This window comes from Lissotriton vulgaris, chromosome 11 (assembly GCF_964263255.1).
Source record: "Lissotriton vulgaris chromosome 11, aLisVul1.2, whole genome shotgun sequence".
NCBI lineage: Eukaryota > Metazoa > Chordata > Amphibia > Caudata > Salamandridae > Lissotriton > Lissotriton vulgaris.
The window spans coordinates 393,416,444-393,441,846 of NC_141699.1; the positions used below are offsets into that span (position 1 = coordinate 393,416,444).

The following is a 25,403-nucleotide window of genomic DNA, read 5'->3' on the forward strand; positions in this document are numbered from 1 at the left end:
AGGGTATCCTGACTGCTGCAGTTTAACCCCTTGGCTGCAGGAGCTATTCCCCTGCTGTGATGGGGGGGGGGGGGGCGCGCAAAGCGCCCCCATGCCCATGACGAGCTCAGCTCGTCATGAGCCACGCCTGTTTAATGGAACGATCAGCACAGCAGGGGAATTAGCCCAGCGTGCGAGCGTTCCACGGGCCATGATGAGCTCAGCTCGTCATGAGCACTGGGGCACCGTGGCTTATGACCAGCTGAGCTTGTCATGGGCATGGGAGGGGTTAAACCTGCATCCCGACCTGCCAAAATAACCCTTTAGATGAAGAAAATCTTCCTTTTAAATAATAATGTCACCACTAGGTAGGCCTTGCAGCCCAAGAGGTAGGGTGCATGGTAGTTAAACAGGATACATGTAGAACTTTAATGTTGCCATGTCCCTGAAGTGACAAACCTCCTACTGCTGTTTTCACTGTGGAAGGATCTGGCTGTCCTATGAGAAAATAAGATGAGTGCAGAATAAAATATTAGTTCTGCTATCTCAGGGTTGGGACAAGAACACAAATAGTTCAACCACAATTTTTAATATTTAATAAAAATCTGATTCCATATTGTAGTTAGTAAATATTTAGAAAAATTAACTTTTAGAAAGTTGCCTTTTTCCTGTCTGAAGATCTTGGCATTAGCCTGAAAGCAGCTGTCCTGCCAGTGGAAGACCTAAATGAGGTGTTAAAGTGCTCCCAGAACAGAGGAGCAGAGACAATGACTTAGGTCTGGAGACAAGATGGGCTGGATGCAGAGAGTGTAATACAGTTCAGCTCAGGAAGGGCCATTGGGAAGGTCGCAGAAACTTCATTAACTGCAAAGGGACAGAGGTTAGTCAGGCCTATCCATAATCTTGTGGAAAAAGAGACCTAGGAGGAGAAAACTCCTTGATCCTAGGACGCATGGTGATCAGCTTGCTCCATCTCAGTGGTCCCAGAACCTGTTTGGTGTAGCTTAGGAGGAAGGAACTCCGACTGACCCACAACCTCCTTCCAATGGCAAAAAGCCTGTTCCATCTTGGATTGCCATAAGACTAGTGCACTTTAGGATAGCTTACAGGATGGCAAACAGGTTGTGCTGTATAAGTGGGTAGGGTTGACCCTGGGGACTTTTCCCCATTTGTTATGTAATATCCTGGAGTCCCTCACCCACTGGCTACTAAACTGTACAAAAATGGACATGATCATAAGCTTCTCAGAACAATTTCTGGACCTGTGGAAGAACAGAGGAAGGACTGCACCTGCTGTTTGAAAATGAAAACATTACAGTGACCAAGTCAGAAGGTAAAATTATTGACCGTGATTAACCTGATTGGTTTATCAGACCTATGCTCCAGCTTGGTTGGAGTGAAATCCTGCCTAGGTCCCAGTGACACACTTACAGCATCTTCTATTGGTGCTTTACTTTTTCTTGGTGCTTTTTCTCTTCATGTTTTTAAAATTCATATAGCTGGTTCCCTTAGTTTGATTTTTACACCGTGGTGTAATTTTGTTTATTAAATTCTTCTCTCTTTTGAGAAACAAGAGTGGGATTTTTTTAGTGTTTTAGATGTTTTAACTATTTTGTACTTCTCAATGCTTTATGCATTTTCATTAAGGTAAGCCTGTCTGCTCTGTGCCACAGTATCCAGGGGTTAAGCTCGGGTGTAAAATACTGAATAGGTTAGTGACTTGATTAGTTGTGATGAACTGCCATTCACCCCAAACAAAAATCCACTAACCTCCAAATATCTTTACTTATAGAGGCTTTTAGCCAGTCCATTTAATCTATTCCTCTGTTATAGTATTATTAACAGTTTTGTACCACCCACAACATTATACAGCATCAAGCAGCAGGGTCAGCCCATTTAAACCATTGAGTAACTTCATTGTAACTCTACTATGGCAATATGTGCTTTTGAAGCCATAAATATTTGTTGTGGGTTTTTGATGAGGTCAGGCAGAATCTACAGCAATAAAGTTTTGCAAAACCTTAACAAAACAAGCATCAAGGAAGTCAAAAGGCTGTCAGGCAACGGCATACACATTGGCTTTGCTAATATTTCTTTTTTTAAATTGGACGTGGAACTATTTTGCTCAATACAAGACTACTGAGGAGACCATCAATTCTGAAACTATTGTATATCATTATTATTTATTTATTTATTTATTTATTTATTTTATTTATTTAGCATACTTATAGAGCGCAAACCTGTCACCCAGAGGGCATCCTGGCGCTTTGATCAGAGAACCCCCACACTAGACAAGCACAGAAGCATTAACTGTAGTGATGGCATAAAGATAATATGGGTAAGTGAAGATTTTGACTTTTTCTTAGCAAACTGTTTCCTATTTTTATGTTTGTGTGATTATTAACATTTGAATAAAAGGAAATTAAAACAACAAAGAGGACTATATTGCAGTGCCCAAGGCATCCAGCAACAGGAATAAGTGTTGAACACTGACTAAAATTGTCTCTCCAGGTTTAGACTTGTAGCAAAGAAAATAGACAACGTTAAGGAGTACCAGAGACCAAAGACCTTCTTAGCTTTACATTAGGGAGGTAAACTTCGGAGTACAGAGTACCATCCATTTTGCCAGCCAAAATATATGCACAAAGACACATGTGTACGCTTCTTCAACCCCATGAAGTCTACAGTGACTATTTCTATGCAATTACTTTTTCTTTTCATTTCTTGCTTTTTCTCATTACACTACACCTCCAGCACATGGCCTCCTCTCAAAATCAAGAGTGACAGGAATTTACAGCAGTGGCCATGAACCTTGTGGGCATAGATCTGGCAGTTTACTTTTATTAATGAGTGCCAACACTCTCCTCTTTATTATTGGCTAGCACCTCTTCCTTGCTTTTATCCATGCATGGTCCACCTTACCTTTAGCACCTCAAGGCCGGCTCGTATTGCAGGTGTAAATACGGCTTCCGTCTCCTCTGTGCCTGCAAAGAGACCAGGAATCCCATCTAGCAAACTGGAATATAAAAGGGAGGATTTAGTGAGTAACAAGCACTCGGTACAGACCAGGCCTAATGAGGGCAACTTGTAGGTGTAAAAATCCGTTATCACACACTCCATACTCTGAGAGACCCTAAGCAATGGAATGCACAATTGTACCAGGGGGAGATCTAACTAATCGAGTGCGTAACCATATCCTAGAAGGATCTAACCAATAGAAAGTATGACTGCCTACTTTGAAGACCTAACTAAATGCAATCATGACCGCACATTACTAATGGACCATATAACTGATATGACTCCAACCTAACCAATAATTTAGAACTGCACCATAAGAAAACATACCCAACTTAATGCACAACTGCAGCAGACGAAAGCTCAGGAATGGGCTAAACTCTTAAGAAAGTTCTTTGGAAATATGCATGGAACAGGTGAGTCACTTTTTCTCATTGTCCAATGTCCATAGGCCCTATGTACATATATAGTAGTTAGTTAGTGAATAGCTCTGACTAACCTCACAAGCATGTCTCTTGAATCGACGGGGCACACGATCAGCCCCTCCCTCAGGGGCACTTCCACATGGGCTGGATCAGTCATAACCAGCATCTGTGGCAGAGTCAGGTGGGAACTCAGGTTGTAGAAGTGTACAGTCCTGTTGTAGGTGAGGATGCCAATGCGGGTGGGGGGTATCTTAGAGTCTCCAGAATCCCTTGGAAAAAGAACAGGGGATTAATTGGGCGAGAAGCAATCTCACAAAAGATAATGAACATACCATCGTTTCACTGTGCGTTTGAGGGTTTTGAGAGCCGTACAATATCAAAAGTTGGGAGTGTAATTTTTGAGTTACTCACAAAACGCTGCAACTTTGTGTAGGTTGTAAAGTTTTAGACTTTGACACAATTTATGTCACAAAAGAATAACATGAAGATAAGAATGCCTACATTTGCCATTGCACAGTATGTGATATTTTTATGATTGGCCTTTGAATAACTGTGGTAGCTGAAGCAATCATCTTGCTAATGTTAACTGCGATACCAAGCAGTGTAACTTCAGACATGTAAACCTTGTTATCATGTTTGGTATCCTGATTGAGAAATTCTCAACTCTGAAAATTTACATTTTTGTATCATTTTGAAGGCTGAACATGTACTATATACCATGTTTTAGTCTCTGCACCTGCTAAGCCTTTGTTTCAGTTTGCATTGTGGTCAACATTTGAACCCTGTGCATGAGAACATATATATTTATATTATGTACTTGAATGTTAGAGAATTTACGTTCACTGGGGTCATGTGGAACCTCTTGTCGCTGAACCCTGTGATTCAATGCCGATTTTTATTTTGCTAATAAACTTTTTCAGATGGCGAGGAGGCATGTGAGGATTTTTATTTAAATAGAAATCCTCTGCAAAATTTAAAGTGCACAGAAAAAGCCCACATATGTTTCCCATTGCACATAAAAAGAGTATATAAACATGTTCCACTTAAACAGTTAAAATTATCTTGCAATATGCAGAAAACAGTTGCATGATTGAAGGCGATGGTAAACAGGAAAGCCTTGGGAACTTTGTAACGGTTGAAAACCAGGAATGTTGCAAAAATTTGCAGAGGGCAAAAAAACGATTCCAATAACTTTCTGATGGTCCAGAGCTATCTGAACAGCTGGTAGAGCCAGAATAGAGTCACATACATGTCCGGCTCACGTCTAAGTAGCCAGTAGGGCTGGATTGAGGAAAGATCAGTTGTCAGACTATGCCTATGTGGACTTATTTGGCGAATTACTCAAAATGTGTATTTTACCTGGGTGTAGTGCAGAGCCGGGCCTTCAACTCCTCGCATACCATCTGGACTAGTCCACTTTGCAGAGCATCTTGCGACACATCAATGAGGAAGAGAAAGGCTGGAGGCAAGGAGTCCTACAAAGAAGAAGGTAGGACTTTCAAAAGTGTGACTGCAGCCGTAAATCAGCATCACCAATACTCAAGTGTTACACTCCCTGCTGTGAGGGAGACTGCTTTCAGGAAAGGCTTTAGAATGACCCCAAGCTGAACAAACAACTCCTGGCAAGTACACCATCTACATCTCTGTGGTGCAGAAAGTGAAAAGCAAGAGGGGGCTATCATTTACTTTGGAATGGTCCTAAAAATGTGGCATGGCTCTAGGCTTCGTAGCCCTACATACAGAGACCCTTTACCAAAAATCTAGCAACAACTATGGACAACTATTTGTTGATTCCAGGACTCTTTGTCTGACCGTATTATTTCTAATACTGTTGAATCAGAACCAGTCTGTATGTGTGATTCAAACCTCAAACAAAAGACTATCTTTATATTCTAATTGGTCTTACTAAAGGTTTGAAGACTATAGGGCACCTTCCACATGTCCACAAACTTTCTAACATTTGAAAATGAGCTATGGAAGATAAAAACAACACACAGGCATCTTCACACATTCACAAATATTGGGCCATTATCCTAGCTATAAAACTGGTTCCTGATTCATAAGTACTTGCTATAGAGAACCTCAATATCCACCAGTCACTTTATGCTGAATTCCCAAAGACTTTGAGGATTCAATTTGCAAGCAAGCACTCCAACATTCGATGTGACTCAAGATTTAATTGTAAATGTGTTCTACTGCAAACTTTTTAAATGTTTTAAAGGCAACTGGGATAAATTTACCATGATGACCATCAATTCTTAATTTGTGCCATGATAAACATTTGTTGCACTTTGCTGAGACCTAAGATGTTTAGCTTAAACCTGGTAACTTTGCACAAATGTTTCTACTCCCTCATTTCCCTTATTCTCCTTTCTTTATTGGTATTGGTGCCTGTATACTTTAACAATTACCCTTTCTTAATTAAGTCCTGTTTGTGCTTTAGGGTTAATTTACATAGTGTTTTTTGCCAAACTCTAATACTGACCCTCAACGCCTAAACAGCAGTTGAGGATCAGTACTCTGTTATCCTTTTTTTTTTAAGTTAAAAAGGATTTTATTGAAATTTTGACAGAGGAAAAACACAGAAATACATACAGAAAACTGATAAGATAATTCATTAAATTACATGGAAGCGAATAAGCACTATCATAAATAAGCAGTCACAAATAAATTACATCGCATAAAACCAACGTCAATGAAAGGATAACTAAAAACAGAAGGGAAGAAGGAAGGGTAGGAAGGAAGGGAAGAGGGAAATATACAATTCATATCATAATAAATTAACCAAATAGAGTTACCAACAAATAGCTACAAAAACAGTATGATAATCAATAAATAACATAATAACATTGAAAGAACAGGAATCATAACTGTATATATGAATCTATAGGTGACCAAAACGATTGAAAATGCAAAGAATTATGATGAACACCTTGTAAAGATAATTGAGCACCTCTTCTTGTAAAGATAATCCAAGACCACCAAGCATGAACTGAAAGAGAAGTAGCATCCTTCCAACAAAAAGTAATTGATTTGAACGCAGCCGAAACCAAAAAATTAAATAACTTTGCTTCAGCATCTTCAAGAGGAGTAATTAAGGCAACAGATTTACATATTAACAATTTATAAGTAAGCAAATCAGAAATAGGCAAAGTTTTCAATATCACATTCCATACTTCAGACCAAAATGTCATAATAATAGGACAATCAAATAACATGTGACGTAAAGAACCAGGATGTAAATTACAATGCCAACATAGGTTTGATGGTAATAATTTTAGCTTTGAATAAACGTAATGGAGTCCATAAAGAATTAAACAAAATATAAGCATTGGTTTGATAAAGTGAAACTGGTAACCATCCAGAAATACTATTAGTCCAAATTAATGACCATGAATCAGTTCAAATGGAAATGGAAAGTTCAGCATTCCAAAAAGTGGAAATTATATCAACATTGGAGCCTAATGAAATAGTAAGTTTTTTATAAAATACAGAAACTGCCTTTGAAGACACAGAAACAGTTTTGATATAAATTAAAAAGTCAGCTGAGGATACAGACGGGATACCATCTGGGAATGAATCTAAAATGGAATTACATAGAAATTGGTATTTTAACAAATCGGACATTGGCAGATTGAATTTTACTTGGAGTTGAGTAAAAGGAATAAATGCACCATCTAAGAAAACATCTTTAAGAAAGAAAATACCCTTAGCAATCCATGAAGACCAAAAAGAAACATTTCTGTTTAATTTTATTAAAGCACTATGCCATAAAGACAAATGCACCTTGAAAGTAAAGGAATTGCAAAATTAGAGTCTAAATCATTAAAAATTAATCTGGAAGATTTGATTATGGACGAGGAATGTATAATCTTAGAGGTAGGAGACATAGTTAATAAGGATGGCAAAGGAAAAGGTTTTGCAAGAGAAGTTTCAATATGAAACCAAATAGGAGGATTAACAATAGGTGACATATTAAACCATAATGAGCTCTGTTTTAAGATGAAAGCCTTATGATATAAATAGAAATCAGGTAAGGCAAAACCAACTTGGCATTTAGGAATTTTCAATTTTTTATAAGCAATACGAGGAGGTTTATTATTCCAAAGAAATTTAGATAACAATTTATCAATATCTTTCTAAACTTTGAGTGGGAATTGAGTTGGTATCATTGCAAGAGAATAAAATATTTTCGGGGCAATATTCATTTTAATAGATTCCATTCTTCCCCACCAGGAAAGATGAAGGGAAGACCACTTGGAGGTTTTTTGTTTAATATAATAAAAAATGAAATCACAATTTAATTTCAAGGTAGCAGGCAAGGAAGATGAAAATAATATACCAAGATATTTCAACTTACTCTTTTGCCAAACAATATCCTGTGAAGGTAACATATCAGGAGTACAAAGCATATTTAAAGGAAAAAAATCAGTTTTACTAACATTTAATTTATATCCTGATACAACTGAATATTTAGAAATAATATCAAGCAAAAATGGAACAGATGATGCAGGATTACTAATAAATAATAACACATCATCAGCATATGCCAGTTTTGACAGTAACATTTTTAATAGTGATACCCTGAATATGATCAGATTTACGAATGAAATTAAGAAAAGGCTCAATTCCCAATAAAAATAAAAGAGGGGATAAGGGACAACCCTGACGTGTACCTCTAAAAAGGGAAAATTGGTTAGAAATCTGACCATTAATAAACAATCGAGCAGTGGGAGCATAGTATAAAGCAGAAATCATACGAATAAAGGATGGACCAAAATTAAAAGATAATCAAGTTTTAAATAAAAACTGCCAATGGATTTTATCAAAAGCTTTTTCCGCATCTAATGCCATAACACCAGCAGGGACAAGGAGAGCAGGGCTTTGTTCAATGATATGTAATAATGTTCTAGTATTGTTAGCAGAATATCTATTTTTCATAAAACCAGATTGTTCAGGGTGGATAATAGAATGGAGGACAGGAGCTAATCTAGAGGCAAGGATTTTAGCATATAATTTACAGTCTTGATTAATCAGAGAAATGGGACGGTAATTAGAGACAAGGGTAGGGTCTTTATCAGGTTTGGGAAGTACCACAATTAAGGCTTCTGAAAAAGAGCCCGAAATGGTGCCTGATGAACAAAAGTGAGAAAAAATCTGGTGCAAATAAGGTAATAGATGATTTTGAAATTCTTTATAAAATTCGGCAGGGATGCCATCAGGACCAGGAGATTTATTTTTTGGAAGAGATTTAATAGCAGCCAGTATTTCATCAGTAGTAATAGGGGAATCCAACTCAAGTTTATCAGAGGAAGAAATATGAGGTAAATTAGAGTAATTTAAAAAGGCATCAATTAGAGAATCATCACAAAAATCTGGTTTATTATACAAGGTGGAGTAAAAATGTAAAAATTCTTGAACAATATCATTGTGGGAAAGCGCAATTTTACCTTGAGGACCTTGAATGGAGGTAATCTGCGTTTTATCCCTTTTAATACGTAAATAATTAGCAAGGAGCTTACCGGACCTATTGGAATTAAAATGGAATCTAGCATTAGACTTAGAAAGCTGGACCCCAGCCCTAGTACTAAGAATAGCATTAAATTCATATCTAAGCTTTTGTAGTTTAAGTTTATATTGAGGATCACTAGAAGTAATAAATAAACGTTCAAAATGAGCTATTTGTTTCTCTAAGGATTTAATATTTGAATTAAATTTCTTATTCTCATGTGCCATAATAGAAATTGTAGAACCTCTGATATAAGCTTTAAATGCATCCCACCGATTATTAACAGAGGTAGAGTTTTCCGGGTTAAATGTAAAATAATCTTGAATCGCTTGCAACAACTTGGGCTTATGAGTGTTATTAAGGACAATATCAGTATTCATACGCCATCTAGATTGCTTAGCAAAAGAAGACGAGACATTTAGAACAAAAGAAATCAGGGCATGGTCAGATACGTCAATAGTACCAATAGTAGGATTATTTGCCAATTGAATGAGAGAGGGGGAAAGTAAAAAATAATCAATTCTGGAATGGGAATTATGAGGATTGGAGAAAAAAGAAAATTCCTTACCAGTGGGATAGTGTAACCTCCAAATGTCAGCTAACCTAGTGGTATGAAGAAAAGTCTTAAAGGCATGAAAGATCTTGGACGGTCGAAACCTAGAGGTAGATAATCTATCTAGTAAGGGGTCTGCAAAAACATTAAGATCTCCCCCAAAAATCAAGGGAACTTTTCCCAACTTTAAAACTTCAGTTGTAACAGTAGCCCAAAAAGCAGGATCATCTGCTGTAGGACCATAAACATTAAACAAAAAGAAAATAGAATCATGTATTTTGACTTTAACTATAATATATCTGCCTTCAGAATCTGAAATCTTATTAAGAATTTGACAATGCAATCTCTTAGCAAAGAAAACAGCGACCCCATTCTTTTTACCTTTAGCAGGTGAGGAGACAATATAATCTACCCATTTTTTGTTCATATATTGTAAAACTTTATCTTCAACATGCGTTTCTTGAACAAAACAAATATCAGCTTTACAACTACCTAAATAATCTAGAATTTTTGTACGTTTTACTGGAGGTCTTAAACCTTTTACATTGAGAGAAACAACCTTGATAATATGAATATTAGCCATTTAGATTTAAGAGGAAGGAAAGAAGGAAATCAGAACAAGAAGAAGGAAGAAAAAGACATGTTAAAAGAGTAACTCTATGCAGAAAATAGGAAGGGAAGAAACAAAAAAGAGAGAGAAAGGACAAACAAGAAACATGAATAGAGACAAAGAAACGCACACACGTTCCTCAAGCATGGCCAGTAACCGTTGGAGCCCATGAATAAAATTATGCAGAGATGTGACACATGAAGTCAGACGAACTTAATTCAAGAATTAGGGTCTTGAGTATCCATGGATGGAGGAGCTTGTTGATCAAGAAATAACCGGAGATCTTCTGGGCGCTGAAAAGATTTGGAGACAATGTCTTTCCACACACGCATTGTAGAAGGATCAAAAAGTCCATATTTGAAACCAAGGCTCCTCAGCTGTGGACGAAGGGAAGAAAACTCTTTACGAATAGCCACAGTTTCTTTAGCAAAATCCTGGTGAATAAAGATTTTGGTTCCATTCACCAACAACGATGGAATTTCTCTGGCAGCTTTTCGAATAAGAACCAAATGATGATGGCGCAGCACCTTAAAAATCATTTTCCGTGGCCTAGTATGTCGAGGGTTCCGGTGAGATGGGACTCTATGGGCTTTGTCAATTTCAAATTTTTCGGAGAATTTAATATTCAAAAGACCTGGTAGAAGAGATTCTAGATAGAGTCGGCAATTGGTCCCTTCAACGTCTTCAGGCAAATTAAAAATGAGAAGATTATATTGCCTATTGCGATTTTCCATGTCCAACAATTGAGTATGCATTGGAACAATTTTGGCCATTAAAGGAGTAAAAGCGTCCAACTTGTTTTTATTATCTTGAATTTTAATGACATTGTCAGAAACCTTCATTGAAATGGAAGCCATATCTTTCCGAACATTTTTGACTTTTGAGGCAATAGTGTCAGTATTCAGACGTTATGCCTTAATTTCCTCCAAAATTAGCGCAAGAGAAGGTTCTGAGGATTCCACCACCTTAGATTTAGTTGGAGGAGGAGAAACCTGCTGCTTCCTTTTATTAGTAGTTGACTGTTTGGAATCCATTCTGAGGTGAAAAAATATTCACTACTACGTAGGAATAATAAAATAAGGAAAATCCACCTCAAAAAGTGAGATAAATGACGTAAATAGGAACAAAAACGTCGAAAATCTCTCTAAAGCAATAGGTGCAGCAGCTAAACTAGGCTGTAGGCGTGGCTAGGCCCAAGCCAGGCTCTGTCACAGATTTTACTCCGCCCCCAGGCATTCAAAGCCGGCAGTACCTGCAAGTGAAGCTGGGAGCAGGAACCATGAAGCCAGCAAATGCACTTCCGTTGAAGAAATTCGTCAGGAAAAGACTCCACAGGTAAGGAGTTGCATAGGGAGGCAAGCGCCGGTATTTTCGCCGACTTTTTATCACAAATTCGTCGTAAACAAGACGTTATGGGCTGTGGAGTTCACGGAGCTCCGGTGGCGGCGGCCATCTTGGTTGACGCGCTCGCGCATCTCCAGTACTCTGTTATCCTAATTGGATTGTCTAACCATCTCAGAGTCAAGATCATCCTCCCAGTTTACACTAAAAACTGAGTAGTTTATTTCCCACTTGACAACATCTAAAGCACATGTGCTAAGTTCATGAAATCTCCTAAACACTGTGATCAGGATTCTGACCTGCAGTTACATTTATTGCATAGTATCTATATATTACTTTATAGACCACTAGCCTTGCATTACAGACCGCATTTTATTTTTACGTCTAATTCCCGAAACTATTTCCAATGCAGATGGACAATTGAGTATCTGAATTCATGTTCCATGCCTTGGGGGCCATATTCGGGAAGTAAATTTATTTGGGTCAGTCTCAATATAGGTCACATTCTATGCCCTTGTCCTAAGGCCATGAGCAGAAGATTCTAAGAGCTCATAGGCTGGGAGATTTCATTGCCAGACGCCTTTACCTGTGCTTATGGCAGACTCTGGGGCATAGTTTCTGGTGGTAGGGCAAAGCTTTGTGGAACATTCTGCATTCAGAGTTTGCTAGGCATGGCTGACGGCTGAGTCCTGTGAGCACTGGCACAAGACATGGTCTCCTTTGGGCTCTTGGCACATTACATGGCCATAATTTTCACTCCACAGAAGCCCACTGGGCATAAACCTAAGGCTACAGCCATATCCTAATTGCTTGCTCCCTAACACAACAGGCCAGAGGGCCCAGCCCTTCCCCATGCCCTGTGAGCTCAGAGCTCAGAGCAAGGTTTATGGCTGTGCCTCATGCACATCCCCCCTGCCCCAAAGCTTTCAGCTTTGCCCTGTGGACTCAAGGTGAGGCCTGTAACCATGCCGCCTGTGAACCCCTTTTGACCACTGAGCCCGTAGGGCACAGCCTCTGGTCATGCTGTGTGGACTCTAGCTACATTACATAGCCTGTGGCATCACTGGATCCACTCAACCTACTCACCTTTCCCAGAGTCTGTTGTTCATGGCATTTGACTGTGTTCTATGGGCTCCAGGCGAGTCATAGCAAATGTTTAAGCGCTATGTTCATCGGTATGTTCTGCACAACCAGTGCCCAGAAGCTCAACTCAAGACCACATCTGTTCCTAGGCAATTTGTTAGGTGTTTTTACTCAGAACCATTCCTTGCGGCTCCTGCTGGTTAGAGACTTCAGGCTGCAATCTTGGTGTTCTTACTTTCCAATAATTTCCAATTATACAATTTAAAATTATAAATAGAAAATGCACCTATGGGAAGATGTTACGATTAAGGAGAAACTGCAGTGCTACAATGAGGATTATCAGAAAGAGACAATACATAGTGAGATTTAGAGAGCAGGGATATTCAAGAGATTTATTAGAAAGAACAGTTGAAATAGTTAACCAGAAAGGCAGAGAATCCCTGTTAATTTCTAATAGGACTAGGGACTCAAGGAACAAAAACAATTAAATCATTAGATTAATCCCAACATAAAATAACCAAGATCAGGCCCTGAGGGGGATCATTTCTCAAGCATTTGTATGAAGTTAAAGGGAACTAAGTTATAGGCATATTAATTCAGAGAAATCCTTCCATTACTTATAGGAGAGCATACCCCATGGAATATGCTTTACTAGAAAGTAGTTATGAAGGGATACCACAAAATACATGGCTCCAACAAGCCACAGGGTTTCGAAAGTGCAGCTAATGCAAAGCTTGTCAATTCGGAGTCAATACCAAAAATATGACTCCATTTCACGATAAACGCTTTAAAATCTCAGGAGCATATCACTGCAAGACTGATCACTCAGTATGTGTGATCAGCCCCAATGCCCCCACGGTCCCGCCTGCTCCCTACCTCCTGCGGGAGCCGGCATTGCTTTTCCACATGGGGAGCTGCTAACATGCAGCTCCCGTGTGGAAAAGCAATCTGCTCTTGCTTCCAAAATCCAAAACAGATTTTGCTATGGAAGGGCGGGAGCCACAGGGCTCCCGCCATGCCATAGCAAATAGTAGTGTCCCGGGGTTGGGCACCCAGGGACACTGCAGGAGCCAGCCATGGGGGAGGTGGATGGGGGGGGTGGCGGTCCCTAGGGCCATCAAGGGCTCCTGGAGGGGGGCAGCGCGGCCCCCTCCCAACATTCCAAATGTGGTGGTCCTTTGGGTCCGTAACAAAACTACAAATTTAAATATAGAGTGCCCCGGGGTGGTGGTGGTACCCGGGGCGTGGGGGGACTCAAGCCTCCCCCCCCCCCCCCCCCCCAACACATTTTAAAATTAAAGAAAAGAGCCCCGGGCAGGTGGTGGTCCCCGGGGCAGCATAGGGGGTATTAGGACCTCTCCACACTTTATTTGTTTACAGCTCAAAACCTGTTCTCGCTTCCAAAATCCAAAGCAGATTTTGCTATGGAAGGGCAGGAGCCGCAGGGCTCCTGCCCTGCCATATCAAATAGCAGTGTCCCGGGGGTGGGCCCCCCGGGACACTGCAGGAGCCGGCCCGGGGAGGTGGCGGTCCCTGAGGCTGCAGGGGCCCTGCTAATATTTTTGGGCAATGCCCCCGGAACCTGGCCCACCCAGGGGGTATCAATTAAATGAAGCGCGGGAGCCAGCGCTTTTAAAAAATATATATTTCAGCGGGATTCGCGACCCCAGCATAAATTTTGCCAATTTTCTTTTACAAAAATGCTTTTTTGGGCTCTGGGGATCCTTGTGGGAACCCCTGAGCAGGGCTAGGGGATCATGGTGTTTCTACCTGCCCTCTTTTCTTCTTTTTTTATCTTTTTTCTACTGTTTTCTTGTGACTCAGCTCTACTGAGTCACAAGATTGCTGTCAACACTTCCTGGTTTGGAGTGTTGGCAGCCAATTAGAATGAAGTGGTCAGGAGGGTTCGTACACCCTCCACGCCCCTAGATATCGATATTTTTATTTTTCGATTTTCTCAGCAACTACTGAACGGATTTGCAAATTTTACAAAAGGTCGCTTTCTGAACCAAGAACTACCCTTTTGCCAATTTTGGTGTAGTTCTATTCAGCAGTTCGGGCTGTAGCCTTGCCTAAAGTTTCCTATGGGAATTTGATTTTTTTACTCTTATTTTTTTTTATTTCTCAGCAACTACTGAATTGATTTACACCATTTAAAAAAGGTCGCTTTCTGAACCAAGCCCTACCTTTTTGCCAAATGTGGTGTAATTCCGTTCAGCAATTCGGGCTGTAGCCTTGGCTAAAGTTTCCTATAGAAATTAACATGGAGAAAACCCTTTTTGGGACCCCCTTTTTTCTAAGCCCCCATTTGACGAATCACCCCTAAATTTTCAGGATGGGAGCTGACCTGGATGGACCTTTTTTTGGAGAATTTCGCGAAGATTCGTCAAACAACCCAAAAGTTATTAGCACATCAATAAATGCTTTTCCTATGGAAAATAGGATCTAACTATAACTACCCACTGGGGACCGCCAGTAGGTAATAAATTTAAATATATATCCATACTAATATAATAAAGAGAGAGCCCAAACCTTTGAGGCGGGTAATCTCAGGAACCACAGCACCAATCACATCACCCAATACAGCGTTGTAAAGGGCAGTTGCAGCAGAAGGACATAGGCTATGCAGACGCCCAACATATACATTTAAAAGGTAAAAGAACCGTGCCAGCAAAGTAGTCCCTTGTGGGCGTGTGCTGGGGGCGTGACAAACGCTGGGTGTGTGTGTTACGTTCCGCCCTTCATGCCATGTCTCATATCGTGTGCTAATCCCACCCTGCTCCCTTTAAATACCCCTGCACCCCATAATCATAACCCACCCTTACTCCTTAAAATACCCCAACACCCTTAAACACTAACCTATCTTAACCCTATAAATAAACCCTGTACCCCAAAACCCAAACCTATCCCTAAACCCTAAAAATACCCCTGTACCGCAAAACCCAAACCTAGCCCTGAACCCTATAAATACCCCTGTACTTTAAAACCCAAATCTACCCCTGAACCCTAAAAATACCCCTGTACCCCAAACCTAGCCCTGAACCCTTAAAATACCCCTGTACCCCAAAACCCAAACCTACCCCGGAACCCTAAAATACCCCTGTACCCCAAAACCAAACCTATCCCTGAACCCTAAAAATACCCCTGTGCCCAAAAACCCATACCTAATCCTAAACCCTAAAACTACCCCTGTACCCCATAACCCAAAACTATATCTGAACCCTTAAAATACTCGAACACCCCAAAATATATACCTCAGTACCCCAAAACATATACCCCTATACCCATACTTACCTTATCCAAACACTAAAAAAAAAAACATGCTTTTACCATTCATGTATTTACAACGAATTCGTTGTAAATGTATGCGTGGTAAAAGCATATAAAATGTAATGCCATGCGTTATAATGGCATTGCGGAGTCATGGTACTTTCGTAATGAAAGTATGCAGAGTGATGGTATGCGGAAAGAAAGTTGCGGAATAATGGGTGTTTACCCTCCCCCGGTAAGTACATTGGTGGCACGGCGGCCCACATCTCCAGCAACATACTCAGATTTTTTCACCACCCATTTGAAAAATGCACAGGTCTCTCTCATTGATGGCCAGCAGCGACAAACACTTTTAGACACACCTCCCGCCACAAGTTCTAGAATTGCGAACTTTAGAGCTGGGGAGCTACGTTCGAATCTCGGCATCAGCTCAACATCCTGTGATTCCAGGCAAATCGCTTTGTCTCCCCGTGCCTACCACAAATGAATGTGTTCTTCTGTATTGTAAATTGTGCTCATGCCATGTTGTCGAGTTCGATCTATATAATATTGCAAGGAAAAATAAAGTAGGGAAACTCGAGTTCACACACTACTGAACGCGCACTCTTAAGTGCATCAGCAGTGCACTGTGAATCAGAGCGTTTCACAGGCTGTCACAGATAAGAAATGTCATCAAAACGAAATCCTACAAAACAATATACTACTGGCCGGCAGCAATTCATACCCGGACAACGTCGGGACGGGCTGCTAGTATATATATATATATATATATACACACACACATTCATACTACTTCAACTGGAGCTGCACAAAAGAGACACTTTGCGCTGCAGTTTCAGCAAGCAGCTTAGTAACGCTCTATACAAGCTGCAAAATCTATGCTTGGCAGACATGTGCTGGAGGTGCTGTTTTTAGCCTGAATTTACAGGACACTATATTTAAACAGCAATAACAAAGGTTTTGCTTTTGCTCTACATTGGTACTATTGACTCCTCTCATGGAAGGTATGAGTGCACCATTGCCTTTTCTTAACTCTCTCAAGGAGCCCTTGTTAAAATGGCAAAATTGAAAGGAAAGATTAAAAGCAAATGTAGAGGCTGCTGGTGGAAACATGTATACCAAAGCTGACAAATTAGCTATTTTAAGGCATTTATTTTAGTTTAAAAGTTTTATATAGCGCTGTCTAGACCCGGAGGTACCAGAGCGCTTTACATAAGGTTCCACAGAAATTATAAAATTACTTCAGTTACACATTACATCAGTTACTAGAAAAACATTTCAAGAGTGTTGAGGACGAAATAAATGGAGTTTAGAAGTGTAAGGGGGTCGGGTTAAGGGGTAGGAGTTAGATAGAATGGAGAGAAGGAGGGTCTGCCCAAAGTCCGGCTGGGTAGGTGATGATCGAGGGGGAAGTCCACAGTCCATCTCCTCTTTAGCTATCAGGTAGTTCCACCGGGCATCAGTCAAACAGCTAGGTCGCAACGGGAAAAAAATTAAAGAGCAAAAGCAGCGGCGGGGAAGAAACGAGACAAATGTCAGAAGTCCGGTTGGGTAGGTGACGACAATGGCGGTGTGCCAGAGCCAATCTCCCCTATAGCTGTTGGTGCAGTTCCACCAGGAATCGACCATGTATGCGTTTAGGGTTCCACCAGAATAGAGAGAGGAACAGGAGGTGATCCAAAGTCAAGACTCAAGAGGGGTAGGGGGTAGGGAGGAGGGGAGGAGAGGGGGGAAATAAGGTCAGGAGAGACATTGGTCCTGGTGTTACTGGGGAGAGCTTTCCGCAACGATCTCCAGCTGGCCACTGGGACAAAGATGGTGAAAGGAGAGTTGAGGAAGACACAGACTTCAGGTTCAGAGGTCTTCGTGGTGATTGGACAGTTCCATCGGCCAACGACCAAGGGTACTCGGGCTCCCCGGTAAGTACAAACAGTTTTGGTTTCCGCCCATGGGGCATTGTCAGAGTTCCATCTACAGCAATCTCAAAGGTCAAATAGTGTTGCTAGGTCATAGGGAAAGAACACTGGTGGCGGTAAAAATAGAAAGAAGGGTCCCTGGCGGTGGGAGTTAAGGAATCATCACGCTCCGAGGGGTGAATTGTATGTGGAGGGACGGTGTGCAGCCATTGACAATGACTACATACCTCCAGTCGCGGGCTCCGACCCCGATCAAGGTCCGGTTTCGGGGGATGTTGCATGGTCAGGCTCAGGTGACCCTCTCTTTCCAGCCACAACCGTCCATCAGAAGTTGCGCAAGTAAACGAAAATTGCACAATGTGGCGAAATCACCTAAGTGGAAGCTAAGGAATCAGCTCTCTCAGAGGGGTGAATTGCATGTGGAGGGACTGTGCACAGTCACTGATAAAGAATAAATACCTCAAGCCGCGGGCTCCGACCCCGATAAAGGTCCGGGCTCAGGGGACGCTGCCAAGGGACCAAAGTCAGCATAAAAAAAAAATCTCCCTCTGAACTGAGCACAGTTAAAATTATAATGGGCACTGGCACATTGCTTGGCACACTTATGGGAGGATGATCCTATTGGGTAGAAATCGATTTACTGGGCACACCATTCCTGCAGTTAGTTAACTCAAACGCCATCTAAAGGTCAGGCCACACGCGAAGAAAGTCACCGCAATAAGCACATCATTATGCAAGTTAGCGCTCCTAATACTCAGCGCTACCAAGACCAGCATTAGCACAGATTGGTTATCTTCTACACCGCAGCCCCATAGGAGAAGGGTGAAGTGCTCTCAGTCAAGCGCTGATCGCCACCATTTTGGAATCAGGCCGCGTCAGCACAAAATCACCGCAAAATTTCAAAAGCGGTTTTATTGTGCTGAAACAAATAAACAACCATAGCGGAGATTGAGAACCGTTAGTGCCATGAGGATCAGGAGCTTCGGAGGGTAATTTGGCATTGTATATAACCCCTCGTCGTTATCGGGGTTGGTGGTCGCAATTACTCACTCAGTGGAGCCACGGTCGATTGGTTAGGCTACAATCCGCGGGTTTCAACAATCACCAGCCGCAGTGGGAGCTCAGGTGCAGTGAATGGCAAGAAAGAGACTCGCCCGGCTGCTGCGGCGGGACTCGGCATCAGCATCAGCCCAGACTCGGGAGGCTCCGTACCGCTCCGCTCTCGAGACAGAGGCAGTCCCCAGGGAGCATCGCCGTCACAGAAATGGCCTTCAGGTAGATTACAAGCCAAATTTGCTTTTTTGCAGGGTGTAAAACGGAACGCTGCATTGCAGACAAGTTTCTTGATGCAGGGATGTCGAGTGGAAGAGTGGATGGGGGGCATAAGCAGGGATAATCACAGAAGAGTGATCCCTATCCCAGGAGCTTCTTTTGCGGGCTCAACCACGGTGGCCATCTTGAACGGGGACAGGCATTGTCTGGGTGTGGAAAGATAGCTAGTCAAACATCTTCCACCTCTGCTTGAGACCGATGAAGATGAAATTGATCATGAGGATTATGAGTTGGCATTGGAAGAGTTGGATTTAAATTACGGCAAGAAAAAAATTATGTTGTGAAAAGATTTAAGTTTCTCAAAAGGAGTCAACTTCCTGGCGTATCTGTAGACAATATCATGGTGGCATTAAGATTACAAGCATTTACGTGTAGTTATAAAAAGTTTTTAGATGACATGTTGTGAGATCAATTTGTACAGAAAGCATTCAACAAGAAGAACCAAAGGAAAAAAACTGTTGAACACAAAGAGCCAACTTTGCAAAAGGCAATTGACATAGCGAAAGCGGTAGAAAATACAGATGAGGGGGTTAAAAGAAATGGCGCCAGAGGAGACTGGAAGGTAGCAACTCTTCTGTAATCGGATTCCAAACTAAAAATTGGAAAGGTAGAGCCACGTTTTGGTCGTAAAAATTGATTTGGTTATGACAAGGACATGTCCTGTTATTCATGGAGGAGCATCTTTCTACGGATGCCAATGGCCCTGCCATGGGTCAGATGTGTCAAATGAAAGGGCGTTTTGCAGGGGTTTGCAGGGCAAAGACGGGAATATGTTGGGAAAGTCAAAAAGTTCTGTCAGTACTATTAGTGATGATCAAAGAGATTACGTGACAGAAGAACTTTTGTGAGAGATTAGTAAAGTTGGAAATCCCATAAACAAGGACCAGCCTTTTTATACTATTTTATTTGATAGTGTGTGCTACACCATGGTGGATTCAGATGCTCATTATACTCTAATTAATGAAGAGCATCCTGACAAATTTCCCAACCATGTATTGACTCCTCCGGACATAAAGTTAGTTGTTCATGGGAATTTGTTAGGTTATTTTGAAGCATAGCTAAAACCTCAGGGTTTAGAATTATATCAATTCTGTATATTGCCAGAGATAGTTCTTGTTTGCTGGAGTGACTACAGCTAAAAGGTTTGTAAAAACGATTCGACCCCAATCATCATGATCAGGTGCTGGGTGTAGAGTCTAAAATAAATGTGTTGAGGGCTGTCATGTGAGAACAAACATTGCCTGAGGTCTTCAAGGATGAGTTAGGGTTAAAGGATGTCACACATAAAATTGTGTTGCACAGTGGGGCATCACCGAAGGCGCATAAACCACAGTGTGTGCCGCTGTTGATGAGAGAACCTCTACGATGAGAATCACAGAGCTTATGCAACAATAACATCATAGAGGAGATCAAGGCATTGGAATGGTTGGTTTTGATGGTATTGGCCGAGAAGGCCAATAGGTATTTACTGCTAAGTGTGGATCTCGGGGATTTGATCAAAGCAACCTGGGTAGACAGACATCCCTTGCCCCACATTGGTGATATGCTGTTGACCATCAAAGGAACAAAGGTGTTTACCATTTTGGAGTTGTAATTGGCGTATCTCCAGACTTCTCTTCATCCATATTACAGGCCTCTCACATTTTTCATTACACCGGAAGGAGCATACAGATTCATGTGCAAGCCTTTTGGATTGGCATCAGCCTCTGTGGTCTTCCAAAGGGCAATGCATCAGCTATTTCATGATGTAAAGACTGTGACTTAGTTCCAGGATGACATTTTGATATTCGTAGAGAACATAGGAGCTCACAACAGTACTGAATTCTGTTTTGACTATTTGCAAAGATATTGATTGACTGTCAAACAAGATAAGTGCAAGATTGGTGATAAAGCGATTGAATATGTCGGCCATTGGCTTGATGACAATGGGGTATTGTCTAAGAAGAAACTGATAAAAGTCATCTCCTAAGTGTAAGGATCACTTGCATTTGTTTCTGGGCCTGGTAGGGGACTATTCTCATTTTATCAGTATGTTTGCTTCCACAACTAAATGTAGAAATTTAGGCTAAAAAATACCAAATTTGAGTGGTCTGCTGAGTGCGAATATGAGGTTGTTTTGCTGAAGAAAAGCATAGCCATATCAAAGGGCTAAAACCTGTTGACACTAGGGATATAATTGGCATAGAAGCCAGTAGTATGGGCCTAGGTGCTGTATTGTTCCAATGCAGAGATATTAAGGACGCTGCTATAGTGTATGTTTCTAGGCCTTTAAGAGATATAGAACTCACTTATTCTACCATAGAAACAGTTGACTTGCTGTGGAGTGTAAACATTTTAAGAAATTTGTCTGGGGCAACAAGTTTTTGATTTGCAGAGACTATCGCCCATTTTGGTATGTCTTCATCACCAAACGTACCAATCAAAACTCAGATAGGATTTTGAGATGAGTGTTAAGGATGATGGAGTATAGTTATAGAATGGTATATATTTCATCTAAGACAAACGCTTTAGTTGATTGTCTTTCACGGTTACCAGCAAAGGAGTATGGTGAAGGTGAGGTTAATGATGAAGGGTGGATGGTTTCTAGTGTAACGAGATCACTGGAGGGCGTATATCTCATGAAGAATGGGTGCAGGCTGTAAAGGAGGATAAGGTTTTTGAAGAAATCAAAGCATATTTCACTGCGCTGTAGCCACGTAAGGATATGGCATCTCTTGATGCAGAGTATATCGTAACTTGAGTAAAGAATTTTCGGTCCGGGGTGATGTGTTGTTGGGAGACAAGTTATTGGTGGTGCCTGAAGTTTCTAAGAGTAGCAATATGATATTTGCGCATGAGGCCCACATTTGTATGAGTGCAACTAAGTGCAGAATCAAAACCTAAATGAGAGGAATAAATAAGGCATAAACGGATGTTTAATGGACACTGGAAATCCACTGAAGGATTTAAAATGCGAGTTTTGCAGGAAGAGAAAACTACAAGTCCCAGTAACCTGTCTACATGAACGAGCCCACTGGAGGGCGTGACCCACCTGTGGTCGATCAAGTATGAAAAAGCGGAAAGACTTGGCTTCTCTTCCCTTCCAGCCAGATGACATCGCCTCCAGCCCGTGAACAAGGAGCAGGGAGCTCTGAAACGCGTAGGGCTTTGTTTTAAACAATCAAGCGCTGAGATGTCCGGTAATGAAATAAAGAATCGAAGCTGTTTAAAATAAGCAGCCTCATCCTGTTACTTCAAGTGCGTCTTCATAGGAGGACACTCTTTTGTTGTATATATTTCGGCCTGTCCTGGCCGAGAGGACTGCACTCCCTCTGAAATAATGGAGGGCTGCGCGCACAGACTATCTGCTTGGCGCACGCAGGTCGTCAACAGTCAAGAAAAGACACCGGAGTCCAGAACTTGTGCCTCACCAGAGAGGAATAAATAAGGCATAAACGGATGTTTAATGGACACTGGAAATCCACTGAAGGATTTAAAATGCGAGTTTTGCAGGAAGAGAAAACTACAAGTCCCAGTAACCTGTCTACATGAACGAGCCCACTGGAGGGCGTGACCCACCTGTGGTCGATCAAGTATGAAAAAGCGGAAAGACTTGGCTTCTCTTCCCTTCCAGCCAGATGACATCGCCTCCAGCCCGTGAACAAGGAGCAGGGAGCTCTGAAACGCATAGGGCTTTGTTTTAAACAATCAAGCGCTGAGATGTCCGGTAATGAAATAAAGAAACGAAGCTGTTTAAAATAAGCAGCCTCATCCTGTTACTTCAAGTGCGTCTTTATAGGAGGACACTCTTTTGTTGTATATATATATATATATATATATATATATACACACACACACTATGCGTAGCTTGTGGTACAATAGTGAGTGTGTGATGTCTGGCAGAGATGTTGTGGGAGTAGGGTGAATGTGGTGTTAAGTTGTTGTAGTAGTTATCGGATCCAACGTGACCTAACATCCCAAGATATATAATGAAGCTGCAGAAGACACTGTGTTGCAATGGTAAGCTAAGGTTTTGTGGGGTTTGTCATAAGACGTTTTGGATGGGCCAAACGAGATAGGGAACTTTTGAAATGGAAGATAGAGTTGTAATTAGTGTGTTAACGCTTTAGCACAGGAGGGAACCTATACTGATTTAAGTGATTCCACGCTGGTCAAGGTTTCACTTGTAAATGTGTGTTATTTGGATCAGTGATTCTATCGATTGTTCTTGCGGAGCAGACAATTGTTAGTTAATGTTTTAGTATAAACTGAAGGGAAAGGGAGAGTGTGGGAAAGATTGTGAAGGAGGGTGAACTGCTGCAAGGAGTGAGAGATGTCAGAGTGTGCGGAGTTGGAATAGGTTTGTTGGTGTAACGTCGCGCTTGGATTGGTTGCAATTGTCTATTGGAAACTGAGCTCTTATTGGAGATTTTATTGCAGCAGAACTTGAAAGTTGTTTAATTTGGATTGAATTGAAAATATTGAAATAATAAGGTCACAAAAATAAATGTTTTAGAGCAATAAGTAATATGTTATGAGGAGATGTAGGTGTGCCTACCAGAATTGACAAGGAAGCACCACTGGAGGACACATCAGCTCATTATATGGCAATGAAAGTAGGGCTCCATACTATTATATGGCTTAAGGATTGGCACAGGATCACAGAGAAAGAAGGTGCATTGATGTTTCCATGCTACAGTACTTTCAATTTGAGAATAACTGATCATTTGAGAGGTATATTTTTTGCCATTAAATTATTACATAGATTAACAAAGTTTGAGGCACTTAATTCATGGGAATGTGCTGTGCATTTAACGCAAAGAGACCAATATCAAAGTAGGATGAAGAAAGTGATGCGTTCAGACGTGAGAGGGTATGAACAATAGTAGAGGATACGATTGAGGGAGCGACATTATACACAGCCATAACAAGCGAGGGAAATGATGCAGAGAGAAGGAGAAAGAAAAAGGAGAATGTTTTATATTTTATATCTGTTTATCTTTTTATGTAAATGATGGTTTTAATCACCTCACGTTTTCGTATACTATTTGTAAATTCGATCATATTTTAATGTATTATTTTATTGAAATTAATGAACATGTATACATTACTTCTTTTCATATATGTATATGTACTTTCTTCTTTTAAGGTCAGTTGACCGAAATAAAGTTATCGCTTGATTGAGAAGATTGAGGGAAATGCAGACAGTGACAGTGATGCAAGTGATAGCATGTTGGATGGACTGTTAGCGAAACGTCTAACCCCCCATATAATCAGAGGCATATGGGAAGTAGGTGAAGAAAACAAGTTACTTACCTGTAACTTTGGTTCCCCAGTATAGGTAACATTCATAGATTCCCATGCTTTTGTATCATTCCCATTCATAGGAATGGGAGTCTCGGTAACAAAAATAACATAGCAGTAGGTACAAAAGAGAAAGAAAAAGGCCTAGGCCTCATTCACTTTTGTAGCATATCCGCCTTTTTTTGTAAAAGAGACCAAACTAAGCATCAGCCAATCAGAAGAGCCTCATCCCTTAGAACCCTCCTGAAGGAACCTCAGAGCCTCAGATTTTCGTAGCAGTTGTAACAGTAACCACATCTGCTGAAGGCTGAGCTTTCCTCGGGGAGGAGGGTGGGCGCATGGGAATCTATGAAAGTTACCAATACTGGGGAACCAAAGTTACAGGTAAGTAACTTGCTTTCTTGCCCCAGTATTGGAACTTTCATAGATTCCCATGCTTTTGTATCAGAGTAGCTAGCAGTAGCAATAAAGCACATTTTGTGGCTTAAATACAAAACATCTCAGTATGCATACTCTCATAAGAGAAGAAGTAAAGACACATTAGAATGGCCATTAGTAGCAACATTAGATACAAAATGTGCAGAAATAGGAAGGAGGGATAGTAAGGGAAGCTCACCAATCAGTGGAAGAGGTTCCTCAGGACTGCCCGGCCCATAGCTGTGTCTTCCTGCGTGAAGGTCTCCAAGCAGTAATGCTTCGTAAATGTGTGTACGTTGCTCCAAGTTGCAGCTCTGCAAATGTCTCTGATGTGCACTCCCGCGAAGAGAGCTGTAGATGAAGCCACAGATCTTGTGGAGTGTGCCCTGATCCTGCTGACCAGTGGTTTAGATAGAATGGCACTGGAAATCCATCTTGCAATACTTTGCTTCAAAAGTGGAAGGCCTTTGCGCGGACAACCAAAAGCAATGAATAACTGTGAAGACTTACGAAACTCTTTGGTGCGATCCAGATAAAATTTCAAGCACCACTGCACGTCCAGAGATGGAGTGACCTCTCCGCTGGTGTTGAAGGTTGACGAAAGAAAGACCTAGGAATCACAGGTCCGGTAAAGTGAAAGTCCGAAGGCACTTTAGGTATGAACTTCGGA

The 25,403-nt window shown here is 41.2% G+C and overlaps 1 protein-coding gene across 1 annotated transcript in view; it reads right to left on the reverse strand.

Annotated features, from left to right (window-relative positions):
• LOC147679853 (protein transport protein Sec24C-like) overlaps positions 1-25,403 on the reverse strand; it is a 257,445-nt gene that overhangs the window by 125,421 nt on the left and 106,621 nt on the right. The window contains exons 10-12 of the mRNA XM_086943414.1: positions 4,779-4,894; positions 3,494-3,688; positions 2,902-2,995 (exon numbers count right to left, since the gene is read on the reverse strand). Of these exons, the coding sequence (XP_086799540.1) occupies positions 2,902-2,995; positions 3,494-3,688; positions 4,779-4,894 (405 nt within the window). The remainder of the gene's footprint in view (positions 1-2,901; positions 2,996-3,493; positions 3,689-4,778; positions 4,895-25,403) is intronic.